Source organism: Engraulis encrasicolus, chromosome 18, assembly GCF_034702125.1.
Source record: "Engraulis encrasicolus isolate BLACKSEA-1 chromosome 18, IST_EnEncr_1.0, whole genome shotgun sequence".
Classification (NCBI taxonomy): domain Eukaryota; kingdom Metazoa; phylum Chordata; class Actinopteri; order Clupeiformes; family Engraulidae; genus Engraulis; species Engraulis encrasicolus.
Window position 1 is genome coordinate 10,070,521 of NC_085874.1, and position 21,223 is coordinate 10,091,743.

The following is a 21,223-nucleotide window of genomic DNA, read 5'->3' on the forward strand; positions in this document are numbered from 1 at the left end:
TTTTTAGCTGCAGAACTGCCTGTGCGTTGGCCATACGAGTAAATATTACTTCTTTATTTAGTAAATATTCATGAAAAGATCAAATTTGGCAGTAGACAGCATAGTTTCAATGAGCAGCATAGTTGCAATACCTACTCTGGCCACAATCTTACACAGTGCACCTTTAAATGTCACATAAGTCCCAAACTTCCAAGAAGGCATTTGAAGGTTTGATGAGTAGTCTACTAGCAAACTAAGAGGGGGAAGGGATGGATTTAGAGGTCACCAGGCACGTAAGAACACACACCTCTTAATTTGAATCCTTATTTTTAATTTGAGAATACTTAAGGCAATCATGAAACCACTGCATAATTACAAGAGAAAGACTCAACAGCACCATGGACATCTACAAACACCTTCACCTCAAACTCAAATCATCTCTTGGCAACCTGAAACGTTTTTTAAAACTGCATATTATCATGGTCCCAGTTAACTCCCCCGCCCCCCAAATCCCCCTTTAACGAGCAACAGAAGTCTCAGACAGCTAAGATGTGGGTTCAACATTCTTCAGACAAGGGACACTTTAAAAAAAGAAACAAAAAGAAACAAAAAACAATATATATTATGAAAAAATATGCTTTCAAACGGATCAAGGCAGTCACGTTTAAAAAAATAAACGCTATTTATAGTATGTTTCAACTTGACACTCTCATGCTTATCAGAGTTCAAATGACAAAAAAACAATAACAAAACAATGATAAAACGTCAAAAAAAAAAAGTCAAGACAAAAAATATTTCACAGTTTTTTTAAGACTTGACTATTTGCCAACAACTCAGATGCAGTCTTGGTTTCTAATTCTATTCCCTGCGGTGCAAGAGTTTAAAAGGAACAAGTTTGGAACTTGCAATAAGGGTGTTACAAAATAAACTTTAAGTCCATAAGTGACATAAACTGGGGGCGGGGTAACAGATAAAGAAGACACAACTTCAAAGAAAGAACATGATTGGCCATGAGTGTCCAACGTATTTGGGCACAGGCAGGCAGGCAGGCAGACAAACAGACGATAACAATGGTATGGCGTAAGGTCACAGTGTAGCCTTGCATCCCATAATGATCTGCATGCCTGTTGTCTCCACTTCACTCCCCGGCTAAGGCAGTGCAAGAACCGTAGCAGTCCAGGCCGAGATAGGACATCAGTGCGCGGAGCATACAATGTTTTTTTATATATATATAAATAGTGTCAGTGGCGTGTTTGGCAAACGTAACTCCCCAGGTTGTGCAGTTGTGAACGTTATTGTCCAAGATGGCAAGCAGGATACCTTGCCCTCCACCTCCCCTTGAACTTCATGGTCAAAGACAACAGAACATTCCAGTCTGTTTACATAGTTGCCCTTTTTTTTTTTTTAAAGTTGTGCACAATTCTATAACATAGCAGCCAATGGATATCAGCAGACACGCTCCTGCTGTGACGTAACGTAACAGACAAAAAATACACGGTTGAGGACGCATATAAATACATGAACTAACTCGCACACAACAAAAAAACACCACCCAAGATTATGCTGGTAGTTTTTTTTTTCCTTTTGACATTCTAAGAACCTCACTATACAACTGTTTTACAGCTCGTGTTGATCTCCTCTGATTGATCTCAATGTACAACTGCCTAATGCCTAATTCAGTCTCTCTCTACTCTACTATTAAATCTAGTCAGTCCCTTCAACATTCCACTCTCATCATTACACCAAAGAAACGTATAGGAGAGGAAGATATCCCAAACTCTGTCCATCCAATGCAAAGGAGTGTGCTCAAATTCGGTCTCCTAAGGGGCGTTGCCCCCTCCTTCTTCTCTTTTTGTGGTGTTTGCACCAGAAGTGCGCTACCGCCATCTACAGCGCTAACGGAACTCCATTTATTCTCAATTAAGACTCCGAAGGTCTCCTAAAGGGGCGTTCACCCGACATTAAATGGATGCCCGGAAAAGAACGAGCTCAAAGTATCTTTCGCTCCTATACGATTATTTGATTACACAGATCTGATTCACCTGCTACCACCCCCCCTCCCCCGATCCTCACTTCCCTCCCTCAACATCTCCACATCCATCCATCCATCACACTCGAACATCCTCCTCCTCGTCCTCCTCCACCATCATCTCCTCCTCCTCCTCTTCCTCATCTTCCCCCTCCTCCCCAACTCTGCCACCCCTGCCCCCAATGCTGCCGCCAAGACCACCACCACCGCTGCCGCCACCATCGCCGGGCATGGGCACCTTGACCCAGCCGTCGGCCAGCAGGCCGTGCTTCTTCTGGTGCCGCTTGTAGTTGTCCCAGTGGCCCGTGGTGTAGCCGCACTCCTGGCACTTGTGCGGCTTCTCGCCGGTGTGGCGCAGCATGTGGCGCTTGAGGTTCATGCTCTGGTTGCAGCTGTAGTTGCACAGGGCGCACTGGAAGGGCTTGGCGCCCGAGTGCACGCGCTGGTGCCGCTTCAGGTTGGCCAGGTTGCCGCAGGCGTAGTCGCACAGGTGGCACTTGTACGGCTTCTCCCCGGTGTGCACGCGGTGGTGGCGCTTCAGGTTGTCGAAGTGTGCCGAGGCGTAGTCGCACTGCGGGCACTTGTAGGGCTTCTCGCCGCTGTGGGTCTTCATGTGGCGCGCCAGGTGGTTGGGGTAGTGGGTGAGGAAGGGGCACGCGGCGCAGGTGTAGACACGCTCGCTGCCGCCGCCCGCCGCAGAGCGCTCGCCCGGCATGCCGGCGCTGGTGTCCTTGGTGAGGAGCTCAAGCGTGCAGCGGGCACAGATCTGGGCGGATGAGCCGTCCTCGTCGTCCAGCGCCACTCCGCACAGGCGGCAGGTGAAGGGGAAGAGGAGCGGCGGCAGGGCTGGAGGGTGGGGAGCAGGAGGGGGCTGAGGCTGCACCTGGGACGGCTGGGCAGAGCTGGGCTGAGGAGGAGGGGGAGGGGTGTGGAGAGCAGAAGGGGCTGCAGGAGGAGCAGGGCGATGTTGTTGTTGCTGGTGGTGGTGCTGGTGGTGGTGGTGATGGTGGTGATGGTGAGGAGGATGAGGCGCATGATGACTGTGGTGATGCGTTTGCTGCTGCTGTTGCTGTTGCTGTTGCTGCTGCTCTGGTCGAGGGCCGTCAAAGGCATGCAGGAAAGACCCCTCGCCTGCACCCACCGGGACTTGGGACAACTCACTCCGGGACACCATTTCTAGAAGAAAAAAAAAAGATTTTAAAACTAATATTTAATAAAACAGCAGTGAATCGACTGCCTAAAGATGGGGCTCTAAAAAAAAACCTGCTGGTTATCCATAAATTAGACACATTTTTTAACAAAACAAAATTTACTCTTATATCATATAATGAACGCCACAGAAAATTGACCTAGGGAACTAAAATAAAATCTGGCTTATTATCCATAGACGATCATTTTCAGAATACCATTTCCCGAACAAAAAAACAGCTTAACGTTGCAAGCTGCCATTGGCTGAGATGCTGTACACTGTGCATACCCTAGATATGAATTAGTTGGAGACAGAGATGTAGTGGCACATGAAACGAAACAAGTCTGGTGATTAGGGCTGGGTATCGCAGCCATGTTCCTGTATCGATTCGATTTCGAGTCTTAGGGCTTTGAATCAATTAATCACGATTCAATTCGATTCGATTCATTCCGAATCGATTCAATCCGTTCCCTTCTTGGTGCCAGGATTTCCCCTAAAAGATGCTGTTGCCTATTTTTAAATAAAAATGTCAAAGGGCTGTGGCTTGACAGTGTTAACCCATTGGCGCCTGAGCCAGTTTTTAGAAAAGGTCCCCAATGCCTGAGGGCTTTTTGAGGTAAGAAAAATTGGTTGAAAACTCCTATGAAAAATTCAATATCTCAGCCTCTGGAATGCATAGGGACATGGGACAAATTGCATTTAAAAGGTAAAATCCTCTGCTTTCACGGGATTATGCTCATTCAGCATTAACACTAACACATATTCCTTTAAAAAATCATATCTCATAATCAAATGATAGAAAAAAGTTTCATGTGCTTTCAGGATAGTGCTTGATGCTGCTATTTATTATAGGCTATTATTAGGCTGCTATTGCTACTGTTACAATCAATAACCGACTATAACTAAATCATAATAATCATTATTAGGCCTATTATAATTATTAGGCAGTCATTTCTGCCATAAATCGGGGGACATTTGTCTGATACAGCCACTTGCTCTCCCACCAGCGAGTATGGCCGTTTTATTCCTCCAAACGTTATGCAAAGACCGATGAGCAATTTCATATCCTATTTTGAGACGGGGCTCCACTTTGAGCTGGATGTGTGGCCGCACGTCTATAATTCGCATGTCTACCGTTGTCTGCCTCACCAATAGGTTATCACCATATCCGAAAGTTCCTCAGTGAAAATATTCTGAAATATATCTAAAGGACGTGCTTCCTCAGATATTAGCACCTTCGCAAATTGCCCCGAGTATCGGAGTGAAGTTTTGGTAACGTCGGAATCTAGCTGGATTTGGATTTGGAAGCCACTCGCCCACCTCTTCATGCGGCCGCGGCAAATCACACTCCTGCTCTCTATCTAAAGGGTCTTCAATCATATTTCATTTCCTCGATTAAAATCTCTTCATTACCTTTCAACTGAACATCACGTTCGCTGTAACAGCGTGTCTTGGTATTTTTTTTACCTGTGCGAAATGGCTAAACAACCCACGTCTGCAGAAGTAAGCATGGTTGATTGCGTTTGACATTTTTGTCGACGAATCAAACTTTTTTTTTGCTACATGATCTTTCAAAAAATCGAGAACACCCACCTCTTGTGTATTTGAACAAAACATTGTGCATTGCATCTCTCATGCGTCTTGAAAATATTGACAAATCAATAATGTTGCGTTTTGCAACAACCGGCGTCAGGGCCAATGTTGCGTAACGCAACAACCGGCGTCAATGGGTTAACAGATTTGCTAATTTGTAATAAGTAGGCCTAGGCCTAACTGACAAATACCTACTGGGTATTTTCCATAGTCCTAAATTAAACAAAAAGAACAAAAAGAAAAATAACAAAAAATAAACGATTTTGTGCCCTGTGAATCGATTATGTGAATTTTAAATGAAACCGATCGATTATCGATTAAATCGATTATTTTACCCAGCCCTACTGGTGATAATACTTTTTGGGAAGGTATCAAAAACTCATTCGGTTCAATTATATATTTTAAGACGTAATGTCACTAGAATCAGAGAATGGCTGGAGAAAGGTAAAACGCAATCATTGAACTCGAGGGGAGCTGTAGAATTATCCCATTTCCCAAAAAATGGTGGACTGTTTCTTTAAGGCATTACATTCACCACTGCTACCACACACATAACCCCCAAAGCATTTTTAAGCTCCCGTCTCCCCTTGCCATTCCAGCGAGTGATCATGATGACGATCCTACTCACCATCGTTGCTAGTCCTTGCCGCTTCACCCCTGGCTCTGTGACTCCTAAGAGGCCTCCTCAGGCTGTGTTCCCCGCGTGGGCCTCCACCGCTCCGACCACCACCTCTTCCTCCTCCACCACCACCACCACCACCTGCACCATGGCCTGGGCATGGGTGTCCTCCATGGCTGGGTGTGGTGGTGTGTGTGTGGGCGTGGGCAGGGGCAGGAGCAGGGTCAACAGGGGTGGCAGCAGCAGCAGCAGCGGTGGCGGCCGCGGTGGCAGCTCCAGGTCCGGTGACGGCATGCATGCGCTGGTGCCTCTTGAGGTTGCCGAGGGAGCTGCAGGCGAAGGCGCAGGTCTGGCACTTGTACGGCTTCTCGCCGGTGTGGATGCGCAGGTGGCGCTGCAGGTTGACCAGCTGGGCCGAGGCGTAGGCGCACAGCGGGCAGCGGTACGGCTTCTCGCCGTTGTGCGTCTTCATGTGCCGCTTCACGTGGTTGGCGTAGCGCGACGAGAAGCCGCACAGGTGGCACGAATGGAGCTTCAGGAGCCCGTCACCGGCGCCGCCCGCCCCGTCGGAGCCCAGGCCCCCCTCCCCTGCCAGGTCTCCTCCTCCTCCACCTCCACAAAGCCCCATCCCCATCCCCATCCCCAGTCCCACCCGGCGGAAGGCCCCGGGGCCCAGCCCGTCCCTCAGCCCCATCATGCTGCCCGCCTTGCAGCAGTGCAGGCAGTAGGGGCCCACCAGGTCCACGCCCATGGGGTCCTCGGGCAGCCGGCCGCAGCCCCGGCAGGAGAGGTAGCTGGGGAAGGGGGAGGTGTTGGAGGTGGGGGTGGTGGAGGCGGAGGTGGAGGCGTTGGTGGTGGAGGCTGTTGTGTTGTTGCTGTTGTTGCTGTTGTGGGTGGTGCTAGTGTTGTTGTTGGTAGTGTTGGTGTTGGAGGTAAGTGCATTGCGGTCGGCGCGGGGCTCGTCTGTGTCGCTCTCCATGCTCAGGCGGCTGGGGGAGGAGCTTTCCTCGTCGGGCAGAGAGAACGCGGGCAAGCTTAGCTCATCTGCGGAGATAAGGCACGTGCACACACAAGCACAAACACACACACACACACACACACACACACACACAAGCACACACACAAGCACACACACAAGCACACACACAAGCACACACACACACACACACACACACACACACACACACACACACACACACACACACACACACACACACAGCAGAGGAGAGAACAGGGGTAAGCTGAGTGTAGCCTTACGGTCATGTGCAGGCATTGTCATATAAAAGCACAATTCTTACTTCTTGTAAAAGGATTTTCTTTCATTCAAGCCCCAAAGGAATTAGCATTTAAGTAAGCAACATGCATATCCACATGTTCCAAATAACGTGAAAAATAAAATATTGCATTTATGTGGCCAGATATGATTCACCATTACATTTGTCCTTCTAACCATCACATGTGTTATGTAGTTGCCATCTCACCAATCACATTAGACAGATTAGTTTGCAATACAAACACTGCAACACCAACATTGACTGTTTCTGTCCCATACAGAACAACAATGAACCATCCAAATGGGGTTGCCTGACAATTGTTTGTGAAAACAAAAAACACGTCTTTAGTGTGTTAGTTAGGACAGAGGTCACCTGAAGTGGAAGTTCCATCAGAGGCTTTCTCTCCTAATCGCCACAACGAAGCGCCAATTAGCCCTTTTTCAGGGACGGCATTTAACAGAACTCAGAATTTGTTTTAAACGAGGTTCACGCTTCGTAATGACAAGATTTCATTTTGCGATCGACTTGCTGCATCTATAGTTCGAACTGTTTTTTAAACAATAATGAATGGGATATGTTATCATGAATATTTGTGAACAATATAATGTAATAAAAACACGCACACAACCTACATGACATGTACAGTCACATATTGCATTGTATGCATAATATTGTGTGCACTGATATGTGTAAAGATGTGCATCGTTATTAAAAAACCTTAACCTCCATCAATTTAAACAATACTTCTAATGATTTCTATGAAAAGGAACACTAAATGATACATAAAAGCTATGCATTCAATTCAAAGACATCAGAGAAATGGTCTTACATTCTCATACATGTGTGAACACAATTTATCCATCACCGTCAAATGAAATGGGAAACAAAAAATATATTTTCCCCTCCCCTTTGGAACAGCGGCAAGAAAATCATGGGCAGTGATCATATCTTTACTGTCAAAGAAAACATACTTCACAACAGCAACAGTCGAATAGCATAACAGTCCCGCAGAACTGCACCAAAGTAGTCCTTCTGAAACTCCATTGTTTTTGTTTTACTTTGAAAGCTCCACTAGTACTCAAGCATTTCATCTTTGCAAACAGATCACACGGCAGAGTAATCAGCATTTGGCTTTCACATACTTACTCAGATTGTAGTCCTCCACTGAGAAAAGAGAATAGTACTAATACAAAAAATGAGGCACAACTAAAAGAGTGCATGTCTAAACTCAAAGCATGTTTTTAAAAAGCATGTCCTTCAAGAGAGCCTGAGGGGGTGGAATAGGCGTTGAGGAGAGAATTTGGGGAGTCCAGAGCCGACCCTTATCCCCCTAGGTTTTTGCCCGGGAGTCTGGAGAAACGGCCTTCTCCACCGGCGAAAGAAATAACCAGTCGAGTGAGTCTGCAGCTGCCTCTGCACACACACACACACACACACAGACACACACACGCGTGCGCACACAGGCACGCACACCCAAGCAAGAGACAGACACAGGCAGACAAGCAAGCAAGGCAGGCAGGCAGGCAGGCACGCACACAGAGTCTCTCTCCAGCCCAGCCCAGAGCACAGCAGAGCAGAGAAGAGCAGAGCAGAGCAGAGCACGAGAGGCAGAGTGGAGGCAGAGTGAGGGAGACGGCTGCCTGGACCGGTCTTTATATTGGGCTTTTCACAAACCCCCGGTGGATGATTACTCTGCCTAATGATAATGATGATGACTATAATGGAGGTCCTGATGATGATGATGATGACGGGAGATGATGATGATGATGATGATGATGATGATGATGATAATGACAGTGGAGTGGAGGCGGCAGCCATCACCAAGATGATGATGATGATGATGATGATGATGATGATGAATAAATGCCTTTCCATAATGGTGTCCTTGATGATAATGGTCGTCTTGATGACCCTTTATGTAATAATGGTAGCAGATTGCTATTTTTTCTATCCCTCTCTCGCTCTCTTTTGGGGGTGGGGGGTTTGGGGGAGGATGGGTTTGGTTTCGGCGGTTTTCAGTTTCTGCCAGTTCACCCCTGACAAGGCTGTCATCAGCACAACACAGCTCCACGGCAGCCAGCCCACCCTCACAACCCTCACAACCCTCACACACACACACACACACACACACACACACACACACACACACACACACACACACACACACACACACACACACACACACACACACACACACACACACACACACACACACACACACACACACACACACACACACACACACACACACACACAATCAGACATACACAAAACACAAACACACACGGCACCACATGAAAGATGTTAACCATTGCCAGACTGATGTGTCCCCATAAAACAGTCATTTCCCCGCTAATAACATTCCATTTGCACCGAGACACAACACAACCTCCCGACATTAAGCTCCCGATAGTGTGAATGGGGGAAAAAAATATTTTCAAAAAATAGTCAAAGCGGGATAGATAAAGATAAATAGGTTCCCATTCAAAACCCAATAGATTGGTCCCCCTCAAAACACAATTTATAGCAGAGGAGAATCCTTTCTGAACAGTCTGCCAAAGGTTAGAAATACTTTGCACAGAACAGACTGTAGACACATACATGCAGTGTGGATGATGCTATTTGAAAGATATTGGTGGTGCCGTCTTGTGCTTTATATTGTCAAATCCAAGAATGAACACAGATTTTCAAAGACCAATATTGCAGAATTTAAGTGGAGAAATGTTAAAAAAAAAAAGTGTGAAGAATGGGTGGTTGAGGATATTATGCAAGTTTGCTTTTTTGAGAGATTTTACATATTTATCAATAAATACAATAACAGAAATGTCATTTTGGTATTGAACGTTCAATATGTGCATACAACTATTTTTTTTTACACCTTTATAGGCCCTCTTTCTAGTCTCAACTCCTCCTTGTTTCTTTATTGCTGTATGTTTGAATAGAGCCACTTCCTCACTATCCCGAAGAGCTTTCCAATACAGATAAGGTCCTAGACTGAAATGGCCACTCCATGAATTGCTTACTATCAAAGCTTTTTGGGTTTTTAAAATGATGTAGCCTTGCAGTGCAAGATGAAATATTTTGATCAAGTACTGAACCATGATTTAGACAGTTCTAAAAAGGACAATTAACATTCAAGATCAGTAAACGTTTTGGAGTCAATGGAGGGAATATAGATGGCTATATTGGCTATAGGTTTATACTGAAAGGTAACCATTACAAGAACACTATAGCCTACTGACATTTTTGTGTTGAATCGCCTGTAAATGTATTGATAAATAGGGAAAAACTCAAAACAACAAATCTATATAATATCCGTATTAAAATTGTCCACTTAAATGTAGTATTAATCACCCCTCTTCAAAATTTAGTAATTAACTGTACGTTCATGCTTGCATTTTACCATGAAAAGTAGAAGGCAACAGCACCAATACTTTTACATTTATCTCCAAAAACATGGTTGCATAGTAACATTATCCGTACTGTATGCCTGTGTGACTCGCATTACATACAAATATGTCCAGCAGATTTTTTTTTCTTTGATGCCATAGGTATGCGCCGTTCAGCCAAAACAACAGTTCTCAACCTATTTTGAATAAACGCCTCCTAGATCTCATCATAAGCCTGCCAACGCCACCCTTCAGTATTAAAAAATAGAATACCAATGTTTTCTGCAACTAGCACCGCCCCACTCAGCGGTACAACGCCCACTGGGGGCGGCTGTAGAGCCCCCATTGAGAAACACTAAACCAAAACATCTGGATGAACTTTGGGATGCATACAAGATTGCTTTCTTTGCATTTCAAAATGACTTCATCAATAAATTGTATGAGTCAAATTGTGTGCTCAAATGCGTGGTTACAGTCCTTCAAGCTAAAGGAAGCCATACGAGAAATTCATTTGGATCCAATACAGCATCAGTACTTCATCTTCTAATGTTATGCAACATATTTGTGTATTTCAAGTGACTTATCTACTCATTTGTCACATTATTTGCGGTAGGCGACAAAACTTTTGTATGCCCTTTCTTTGTTCATGAAATGATTCATATTTCTTCAGTGCAACACATTTATTTCTGTACCTACAACTTCATTTGGGAGGATTGAAGCTTTCATATGAGGGACTTCTGCGGCCAATTGATTACCGGTAATTGAAAGTCAGGTTATTAGCTGTTGTTCCAACAACATGGATAAGCTACAAAACTTATGTTAGGGGCTGTTACAGTATTAGCTTCATTACACATGTAATGAAGTGTCATTTCCATGTCATCAGTAGTGCAAGTAGCAGCAGGTTGGAGAAACATTAGCCAACTCGTAACTGCATTGGTAGACAGTAGTAGTGCATAGTGATACTGTATGTACCAACAAACTTGGCTACCACCTTTGCAAGAGACCATGCACATTGACCATGCACATCTACCTACCCATCACCTGGTGGTAATAACTTGCTTATAATCAGCTGATAAAATAATCAATTAAGCAAGTTGAATACATGTTGAGGGACTCCATGCATTTGTTAATAATGTCATAAATCTGAAATGTTCAAGTGTGCCCCTATTTAAAAAAAAAAAATCCTGACTGTCAGTGATATTTTGATAAGGCTCTGGCTCAGCACTGCCTCCTGCTGTCTAAACTGCATATTGCACACGGCCTTAACTTTCCAGGAGCCCGTGTAGCAAGCAGAGGTGGCTGTCCAAGACTGGGGTTTTGGGGGTTTGAAAGCATTGTAAGCATGTACATTTACTACTGTGTTTATCTACTCCAAATAAACACATTTCATTACAACTGGCAGGTATTAAATAGCCAACATGCCAGTGGCACATTATTTCTTATAATTGACATAGGCAAGTTATCTGTGACGTCTGGCTCTTCCATCAAAATTCGAAACCCAATGTGGTCCTTGGGACAAAGTATTCGCCCACCCCTGCCATGTAGTGTTCTCTATGTTTGGCCAGAGTTGAGTGTCCAGAGGCAGTGCTGGAGTGAGACCTGGGAATACCAAGGGCATGGCACAGTGGAGACACCCACAGGATATGAAGGGAAAAGAGGATCCCTGCGCTTTAAAGGTGCACTGTGTAGAATGTGGCCGGAATGGACACTGCAACTATGCTGGTCACTGAAACTGTGCTGCCTATTACCAAATTTGGTCTTTTCATGAATATTTACTAAATAATAAACCAATATTTACTAGTATAATTTACTAGAAGACCAGGGGCATGGCACAGTGGAGACACCCACAGGAAAAGAGGAACCCTGCGCTTTAAGTTACTGTTTTAAGATGTTAATATCATGGCCAAGTGTTAATATCAAGGTGACAATAAGAAGGTAGCAATAATTGTGTAAGTGTATAAAATAAAAACAATGTGATTGGAAAATATTTTACAGCTAGTAAAATAGTTTGCCTGTGTTTGATAGGCCAGTACAATTGGGCATAATTGAACTGTGATCTATCGTAATTTCTTTGAGTGTAGCCTATTCCACAAACGGGAACATTTCGAGGCAAGAGACAAAGTATTGTTATACGTATGTCTCAGACGGCGCACTTGTGCACTTCAGGTTATGTTTCCGTGTGTATGGCGTATTGGTTACTCACTGAAATATAGTGCCCTAAGTTCATAAATGAGTCAATCAAGACACAACATTGGTGGATGGCCACGTGCTGACTCACTGACACTGTCACCAAGTCGTGAGGGGGAAGTGCGCACGCACGCACACTCTCAGATAGCCTATGCAAACTGAACGGTTTCTTCACTTTTGTTTGTATAAACCTGCCGGCCGACAGTGCGCAAACATTGAGTCTCATGATTTGTCATTTTGCTACGCAGAAGAGCTCACCGCAGTGGCGGTTCCACCTGTGACTTTGGGGGTGGGGAATGTGACTGAATATCGGGGACATATGGCAAGGTGTGGTTGCAAGGATGTTTCAAAACTGTCATTCGCTGGAACTTCTTTCCTCTTCATGACAAGTATCCTAAGCAAGGAAAGATGATGCAGAAAGGGAAACTGTACTTAGGACTATACTTAGGACATATTCAGATTCCAGTGGGCAATAATAAAAAGGCAGGGAGGGGATCTGTGGACAATTTGACGGGCATTGTTTTTAATAACAGCAGCCTGCCGTGCAAAGTTCTCCTGACAGTTGTCAAAGCCTTGAATGCACACTAAAGATTACAAACTTTGCGCACCCCAATTTGGAACCCCAACTAATAGGCCAACTTGTTCGATTTAGAGGTCTTCTTAATTTTGAACACACTAGCCTACTTCACACACTTTATCTGGATCTTATAGTAGCCTAGTTTGTAGCCTATGTTTATTTAGGTGCCATGCGGTCAGTTGTCAGGTAGTTTGTTATTTCCTCCGATGGTCTGGCAGAATTTCATTGTGTGCATTGTATTTAATTCGCCGACGATAACTCCTGTCTATAGTTTTAAACTGTTTCCAAAACTATGTAGTCTCATCCTTATAAAACTCAACTCTTGACATCAACATATGCCTTACATTTTATAAGTGGTTTGGGAGAGGTTGACGGAGCACTTCACTCCGAGTACACTTCAGCACCACAAATGTGGACAGCGGACCTTAAGGGCAGCTGTACGGATGATCGTAGACGTAGAGGCTGTGCATGCGCGTTCACGTACGATGGTTATTGGGAAACAGGCGTAGAAAATCTAAGAAAGTTTGTAGAATCTATCGTTAACGATGCACGTAAGGCTACGAGGTGGTGTTAACGGGTGTAAACACACCCGGGGCCAGTACTGCAGGCCTCTGTTATGAACACCATTCAAATAATGTCATTCACATCAATATTTGAATCACATCAATTTAGCAAAATAATGAGTGAATGTTTGAAGTGTCGATTAGCAGCATAAGATATGCAGGCTTCAAAAGGATTATGAATTATGAGCTTGATAAACTGGATTGTATGATTAACTGTGATGCAGAATAAGTTTTCTCAACATAAATCCCTCTTATGTCTATTATGGAGTTGTTTCCCCTCCTTATACAATATTGCCATTCTATATATAATCCTCAATATTGTTCTTTACAGTTTATCCAACACCTAAGAGATTTATAGCACAAAAAACACTTGCAACACAATTCACAGCCAGGCAATGTAACACAATTGACGGGGAGTTAAAAAAAGAGATAAAAAAGCAATTCCTCGGCTGTGTCATAGCTGGTGAGTAACAAAATTGACATTTCAGCCATTTTTAGAGTGCTGTGCCAACTGCAGATTTCAAAACCTCAAGACCTTCATCTCAAGACCTTAATCCATTGATATTTCAAAAACCTTCATCTCTGTTTTTGTAAAAGTAATTTTGGAATCAGGCTCATATGAATATGTTAACACTGTTGTCAGACAATTAACCTTCTATAGGGTTAAACAACAGTATTAATGAAAATATTGAAGAGGTGAACTCAAAACTTGTCACAAGGTCCCACCAAAGAGGATAAAACATCACATGATGTTGGACACATTACTTAGGAGTCAGGACCAAACCATTGTTGATTTATGGAGGGGGTTTCAGTGGGTAAGAACAGTGAAAAGTTTCTCGGACGTACACACAATTTCGATTTAATGTATACTATGAAGGATAATAGGTGTTTAAACACTTTTGTCGTGTCATAATAAGATTTTATACATAAACTTTGTTTCATGTTAAAGGGGTATGCCACTATTTTGGGGCTTAATACAGTTAAAATCATTGGCTGGGGTTTATAAAGGTGGTAAAGTGTCTTATTTTTCATGTTAAGCGTTGTCTTGCTGTAAGACAAGTTAAAAGAGGGAATATGTCGCTAAGCTAGTGAAAGTCAATGCATCCGTGTAGCATGCCACAATGCTACACGGATGCATTGACTTTCACTAGCTTAGCGACATATTCCCTCTTTTAACTTGTCTTAAAGCAAGGCAACGGCTTACATGAAAAATAAGACACTTTACCACCTTAATAAACCCCAGCCAATGATTTTAACTGTATTAAGCCCCAAAATAGTGGAATACCCCTTTAATATGAAGACTAAATCTGACATTTCGAAAATTGGAGAGATTAAAACGTCCAAATTCCAGCATTAGATATGCATTTTTGCTGTGGAAATCTACATGTTTTGACTTTTTGTATTGTATAAAAGAGAAATGTGAGCTGATGTGCAAAAGGGCATTGGTTGATGTTAATAATAAAGTGAAATTGACAATTACAGCTCATGGACTTGAGATCAGGGCTTTGAACCGGTTCAAGGAACGAAAACGAAAACCAGGAACTTTTTGTATTTTACAGGGAACAGAAACGGAACCGGAAACGTTATTATTTTTTATGTTCTGGAACGGAAACACTTATTTAAAAATAATGGTAACCGGTTAATACCGGTTAATACCGTTCCATAAAAAAAAAAAGTCATTATTTTCCCGTGCACGTTACCATGACGGCTGAGGTTCACGTCCTGTGTAACATCAGACATTCTCTGACTGAATGGATTGAGAGCTGTGGATTACAAAGTCTCCACTCCACATCATAAATAAGAGAAATCACTGTCATACAAAAGGGCAGAGTGTCCATTGCATCATTGTAAGATATTGCAGAGAAGTGCGTGTAAAGCGCACCGAGAATGTTCGACATTATTGGGCATCCATGGCCGCTTCAAATATGCACAAACTCACAATGTCCATCATAGAGCTCCCCGTGACCCAAGTCAGCGTGGAGCGCGCATTTTCATCATTGAGGTTTATTCTCCGCTTAGGTCGTCCCTGAATGACAAAATTCTGGAGGATATTCTTTTCATCCACTTGAATAAACAGTTTGGAAGTAGGCTGACTCATTTGCACTTCCGTCTTTCTTGGTTAATTACCGTCGATTAGGCCTATGGGGAATAATCAGCTGACAGGAACGAAATTAACCGTTCCGGGAACAATATTTTTTTGTTCTAACCGGTTCGGGAACGTCAATTTATTGGTGGAACTCATAACCGGAAACGTTATAATTCCGTTTCTGTTCGGAACGGAACGTTTGGAAAAAAATAACGGTTCAAAGCCCTGCTTGAGATGTACCCCTAGTTATAGAATGGCTTGTTTACTCAATCTAAAAGGCAAAAAAAACCCTGAAAATCGCACAATTTGCCTTAAAGAAATTGCCTTTTTAAAGTTTTGTAAACTACCTGTAATTTCAATCTCTTAAACCACTAATCTTACATTTTTCTTACTCCATGAACCCTGCGGCTTAGATCATGATGTGGCTTATGTTTGAATTATTACAACTTGAAGAGAATTATCTCTGGAGCTAATTGTGTCAATATTCCAAATTACAATGTGGACATGGGGGGTTTATATGGGTGTGGCCAACATATGTGTACAATTTCTTCCTTTTTGACTTTAGTGGGTGCACTTATATTCAGGAATTATTTTATTGCTAAAATTACGGTAAATTTGCTGGCAAAAACAAGTATTTGACAGGATTGAAATCAGCCTTTTTTGGATTTGTCTAAAGAGATGTAAACAATAATAATCTAAAACATTGACGATATTCCGAGCACAAGGGTCCATTTAGAAAAGGTTAAGAAAATGGCCTTCATTGTACCTAAAGCAGGCAAGGAGACACGTTTTACAAGTTATCTGTCAAAAAGTCACAAAATAAAACTATAATACACCGATAATGACCGAGCCTATCTGTCTTTGTTACTTAAGACCTTATAAAGTCATTAAAACAAGTTTGTGCTGCAACTAGATCGGTATAAATCCATAACGTAGAAATAAAAAGGGTGTCCAAACTTATTTTTATTTTTACACTTTCTTTATATTTATAGGAAAACAAATGTAGCTTCCGTGCGATTGTCTCATTAAACTACACCAATTTACGATTACCCAAATGTGTTCATAACACTGTAACTAACTGTAATAGTGGGGTGTTAGCTCTGTACAGTTTTGTACTATACTGCACTCTAGTGGGTGAAATTGGTAACACCCTTATGCATTTGAACATGAGATGTTAAAAGTGTTATTAGGCTGAGCTGAATAATGTTAGGATACACATAATACTGGTAATTGTGTGAAAATGCTGTGCTACACACTTCATCTAACAGATAGCATATTGTGTCAACAATTTTGTTTTGTTGATACTAGGGCTGGCAAATATGATATTATAATATATATCGTTATCGTGATATAAAAGTGTATATTGTGACCTTTCTCCTATATCGTTTATATTGTGATAGTAATTTTTATCCATTTTATACAATTGAATATCATTTAATTACATTGCATGTCGTCACAATACACACTATAAGTTAATGTAACTGTAAAAATAAGAATAAAAAGATCCATTTTAAAGAAAGGTTGTTTTGCGACATGAAAAAATAAAGAGCAAATAAAGAGAATAAAGAGAATTACTGAAAACGTATGTAATTGTGCTATATCGTGATACATATCGTTGTCGTGATATAAAGTAATCCATATTTTTTCCATATCGCCCAGCCCTAGTTGATACCATTATGTTTCAATAATTTGGTTTTGTTGAATGTTATTTCATAATGAAATGATAGAGACTCTCTGTGTAAAATATATATATATTTTTAAAAAATCACTAGCCTGATCTTATGGTGCATTTAAGACCCAGTCCAAACTAGTGGGAGATGGGACTTTTCCCACCTCCTTCTACAAAAAATGTACTAGAACGCCGGTCGAAGTGGGACCTCCCACTGGGGAACTGGGGGGACCTCCCTGTACTCCCACATCAACGAATTGAAGTCGGAGCTGTTATTTAGAATGTCATTAAAGGGACACTGTGTGAGATTTTTAGTTGTTTATTTCCAGAATTCATGCTGCCCATTCACTAATGTTACCTTTTTCATGAATACTTAGCACCACCATCAAATTCTAAGTATTCATTATGACTGGGAAAATTGCACTTTTCATACATGAAAAGGGGGATCTTCTCCATGGTCCGCCATTTTGAATTTCCAAAAATAGCCATTTTTAGCTGCAAAAATTACTCTAATTGGGCCATAATAGAAAATATTTGTTAATTTCTTAGAAAACTTTCATGTAAAGATCAAATTTGGCAATAGGCAGCCCAGTTTCAATGAGTAGCATAGTTGCAGTACCTTTTTTGACCATTTCCTGCACAGTGTCCCTTTAAATAAATGAAACTTTATTTATCTCATGTGTAGTTGGTTTAAACACAGCAGTTTTAACTCAACCTCATGTTATGACGTGAAATTGAGTCAACATGAATGTCACGTACAGTACAAATAATCATTGTTTGAGACGTTTGGTTCGTATCAGAACACCATGCCATGGTAAGCTAAACCGCAGTGGTTGTTTATGTCTGTTGAAATTCCGCTTCCAACTGCCTGGAGTGGAAGCAGAAATAATGCAGGTAGGAGAAGTCCCACCTCCTACTGGCTTCAATTGGGTCTGAAATGCACCATTACCATGGAAAAAGCTGCAAAAGAACAGGAAACCATCATAACTTCACTTCATAACCATCATAACTTCACTACCTGTGCACTTTGTATCTGCAAGTGTTGTATGCTATGATTATGTCCTCGATTGTAAGTTGCTTTGGATAAAAGCATCAACCAAATGTGATGTTTTGTAACTTAGTTCACTGAAGGTTTTTTTTATTATTCCAAATTGAGAGCAATTGAGTTGTACAACTGAGAAAATGTACTTTCTAATCATACCATGTTAATGTAACTGCAACTTTAACTTCCATTTCTTGCGCGCGGTAAGAGTCTCACATTATCGCAGCACGTTAACGCCGACAACGGCCCACCACTAGTAAAAATATAAGAAAGCTACCACCTCCAGAGGGCTATCATACCAAATAATGTCCCTCAGGCATGGAGGATTACAAAAAACATTGATAGACTTTGCCACCCCAGGTGATACCAATATGTGAAAATTTGGCCTCTGGCTCACACCCTATTTACCCAATTGTGATTGCGTAGTGCGCATGCACATTGCATGCAGCATCTCAAACAGGGCCAGTGTGTCGTCCCCCCCCCCCCCATTGTCCCTCCTCCATTGGCTGATTGGTCATGTTGCCTGGCAAGCAACATGAGTAATCTCGTCCCAAAAGGCTCAACCCAAACATGTTGTGGAGGGACATGTGAATTCAGCTGAAACATACGGATAGCAGGGTCAGGCTACTTCTTCACCATTCCACACTGATAAGGGCATCAACCCCTACTATAAGTTTGTTATTAACAGAACAGCATGCCAAAGTTGTAATACATCAGTACAAAATATCCGTGTAATGCTAAATCACATTTTCCTTTTTTCTTACATTACTCCCCCCAACAGATGTTCTTTGCCCCAAATTTGCACAACAAAAAACAAAAATCCAAACCACACACACAAAAAACAAACAACAAAAACACACACCAAAAAAATAATAATATAGGCTTCTACAAATAAAATAAATTTCATTGACCATCAATTATGTTCCCAAGCACCACGGAATGCGTAGCGGCCATTTCAGTGTGTCTTCAATCTTTTTCCCACGTTTTAAATGGCAGCTAGATATGAGTGCTGCCAAATGTGTGCTGTAGTCGCCTCTTCCCTCCAACAACGTTCTAGTTTACACGCAGAACTGATGACATTTGTTCATTCTATTTTCATAAACCGAATAGAAAAACAATATTGAGAGATTTTGCATTTGCTTTATGAACTCACCGGCAAATTTCTCCAGTCCTATGCTTTTTCCATCGTTGTCTGGGTCGGTAAAAACAAGATCTTGTCCCAGGATGAGATCACTCTCAAAGGTGAGGCTTGCAGCTGTTTCAAGTCCTAAAGCATCATCAGAATCCACTAAAACGACAAACAGAACAACAATAATGAAGAAAAAAATAATAGTTAATAGAACCCTTTCAACCTGACAGACACCGAGCAGGAAGCCTTTCAACACATCCACATTGTTGTTAAGCAATTGTGAAAAATTGCACAGGACACGTTTTAGTAGAACTAGGCTTGCACAGTGCTGTAGAGCTTGTAATATTATAAAGCCTCTGACAAAAGTTGGGCAATGTGTAGATTATATGTGCTGGTCTTTAGATCTGTTCAATTGTATTGCCCATTAGCTTACAGTTTTTTAATCAAAGAAGAACCCAATAGAATACTTGGGAATCGTCTGTTCCAGCCACACAAGGGCATGTTTTAATCACAAGCTATACACCACATGTGAAACCATGATTTTGACACACACAGGACGGAAGCACACTACCACACTCAACTATGAAACAGTCAACACTGTCACCAAAATCCCAGGTCAACAATACTTCCCCATCACCACCATACTCCCACGTAAGTACGTAACTCATCGGCCCCAAACGCTTTGTTTTGGATGAATTTCTTACACTTTACAGGCTGTGGATTCTGCTGTTTTCTTCTTGGCATCTTCCAGTCGCCCTCTCTGGTCATGCACCTGCTTGGCGACGCCTCGCGAGTCTTATCAGGCCATAGTTAGAAATTTGACATCTTTACCAGATTTCAAGGCACGTGTTTTGTGTAAAGGAAACTGATTCAGAGCCGCTGGCACTGTGATGTCAACAACCCCATGAGAAAGGACTGGGGTACACACACTATCCTGACATCCACGAATAGCCCCTGTGTTGGACGATAAATGGCCTTTAGCTTGCCTGCTAGCCACAACCCTGCAGCTGACAATAAATAACATTCAATGTTGAGAGCGACTAAATACTGTATGTTGAAAAAATGTCGTTGGATTAAATCAACATCACTGCCTAGCAGAGTAATTGACATATGAAAGCTATTTGTCCGCTACTCGGGAGGATATTTTGCCGCTTCTATGTGGCTAATAGTAGGCCAGATAAACCAAATAGTCAAGAACCGCCAATGTGTAGTTGAAATTCATATAATTACCCACTTCCAGCGATGTGAACTGGTTTGCATTAAATTGTAATATAAACAGCGTAGTGTACAATCTGGTTAGCCAAGTCACCGGGCTGGCTACCTGTCAAGATTGCAAGATAGCGCGCTAGCTTGCTAAAATTAGCTTGCAAACTGAGAAGGGGCTGCTAGATCCTGAGATATCTCACACGTTCGGCTTGCTATTTTAATTCTATTTGCACCGAGCTACGCTATCGATGAAGATAACTTAGATAGTAAACAAGCTATCCTAGCCAGATAGCTAACAACATTTCATAAACATATTCATAGTTTAGGTTGTACGTGGTAATAATACCATTATTTATAGGGAAAAACATACGCATCGTAGAAAATACAATACCTAGCTATCCGCCATTCCATAACAACATCGGCGACAAAGAAAGGCAATTAATGAGCTTTTTTTCATAACTTAATTGATTTTTAGATTGCTATTGTATACATTCTCTTCCGCTATATTACATATTTCCGTTTCCTTTTGCAATTTCCGGTTTATTGGGATTTGTAGTTTTTGAGTGTTTGCGCATAATTTTCGCATGGGTGAGATGGCTGTCATCATCCAAAATGTTGCCTGAATAACGGTACATGTATTAAGTTGGTTATGCAATCCTTTTCTTTACAGCACAAATGCGCTCAAATAGCCA

At 42.2% G+C, this 21,223-nt stretch overlaps 2 protein-coding genes across 6 annotated transcripts in view; one reads left to right on the forward strand and one right to left on the reverse strand.

Annotated features, from left to right (window-relative positions):
* Positions 1-289: 289 nt before the first annotated feature.
* Positions 290-21,218, reverse strand: znf513a (zinc finger protein 513a). Of its 3 annotated transcripts, none has more exons than XM_063222969.1 (4): positions 20,923-21,218; positions 19,350-19,484; positions 5,419-6,453; positions 290-3,184 (listed from the first exon to the last, which is right to left on the reverse strand). In XM_063222969.1, the coding sequence occupies exons 3-4, from the start codon at positions 6,386-6,388 to the stop codon at positions 2,088-2,090; spliced, it is 2,067 nt and encodes a 688-aa protein (XP_063079039.1). In that variant the 5' UTR covers positions 6,389-6,453; positions 19,350-19,484; positions 20,923-21,218; the 3' UTR covers positions 290-2,087. The 3 variants fall into 3 exon arrangements, with proteins under 3 accessions (XP_063079039.1, XP_063079038.1, XP_063079040.1); XM_063222968.1 differs by lacking the exon at positions 20,923-21,218 and adding an exon at positions 20,030-20,866; XM_063222970.1 differs by lacking the exons at positions 19,350-19,484; positions 20,923-21,218 and adding an exon at positions 7,830-8,404.
* si:ch211-278j3.3 (E3 ubiquitin-protein ligase RNF19B) overlaps positions 19,517-21,223 on the forward strand; it is a 48,838-nt gene continuing 47,131 nt past the window's right edge. For 2 of the 3 annotated variants that reach the window (XM_063222973.1, XM_063222971.1), the window contains exon 1: positions 19,517-19,976. The gene's annotated coding sequence lies outside the window, so the exon portion shown is untranslated. Of the gene's footprint in view, positions 19,981-21,223 lie in introns of all 3 variants that reach the window. The other variant, XM_063222972.1, reaches the window with a different exon arrangement.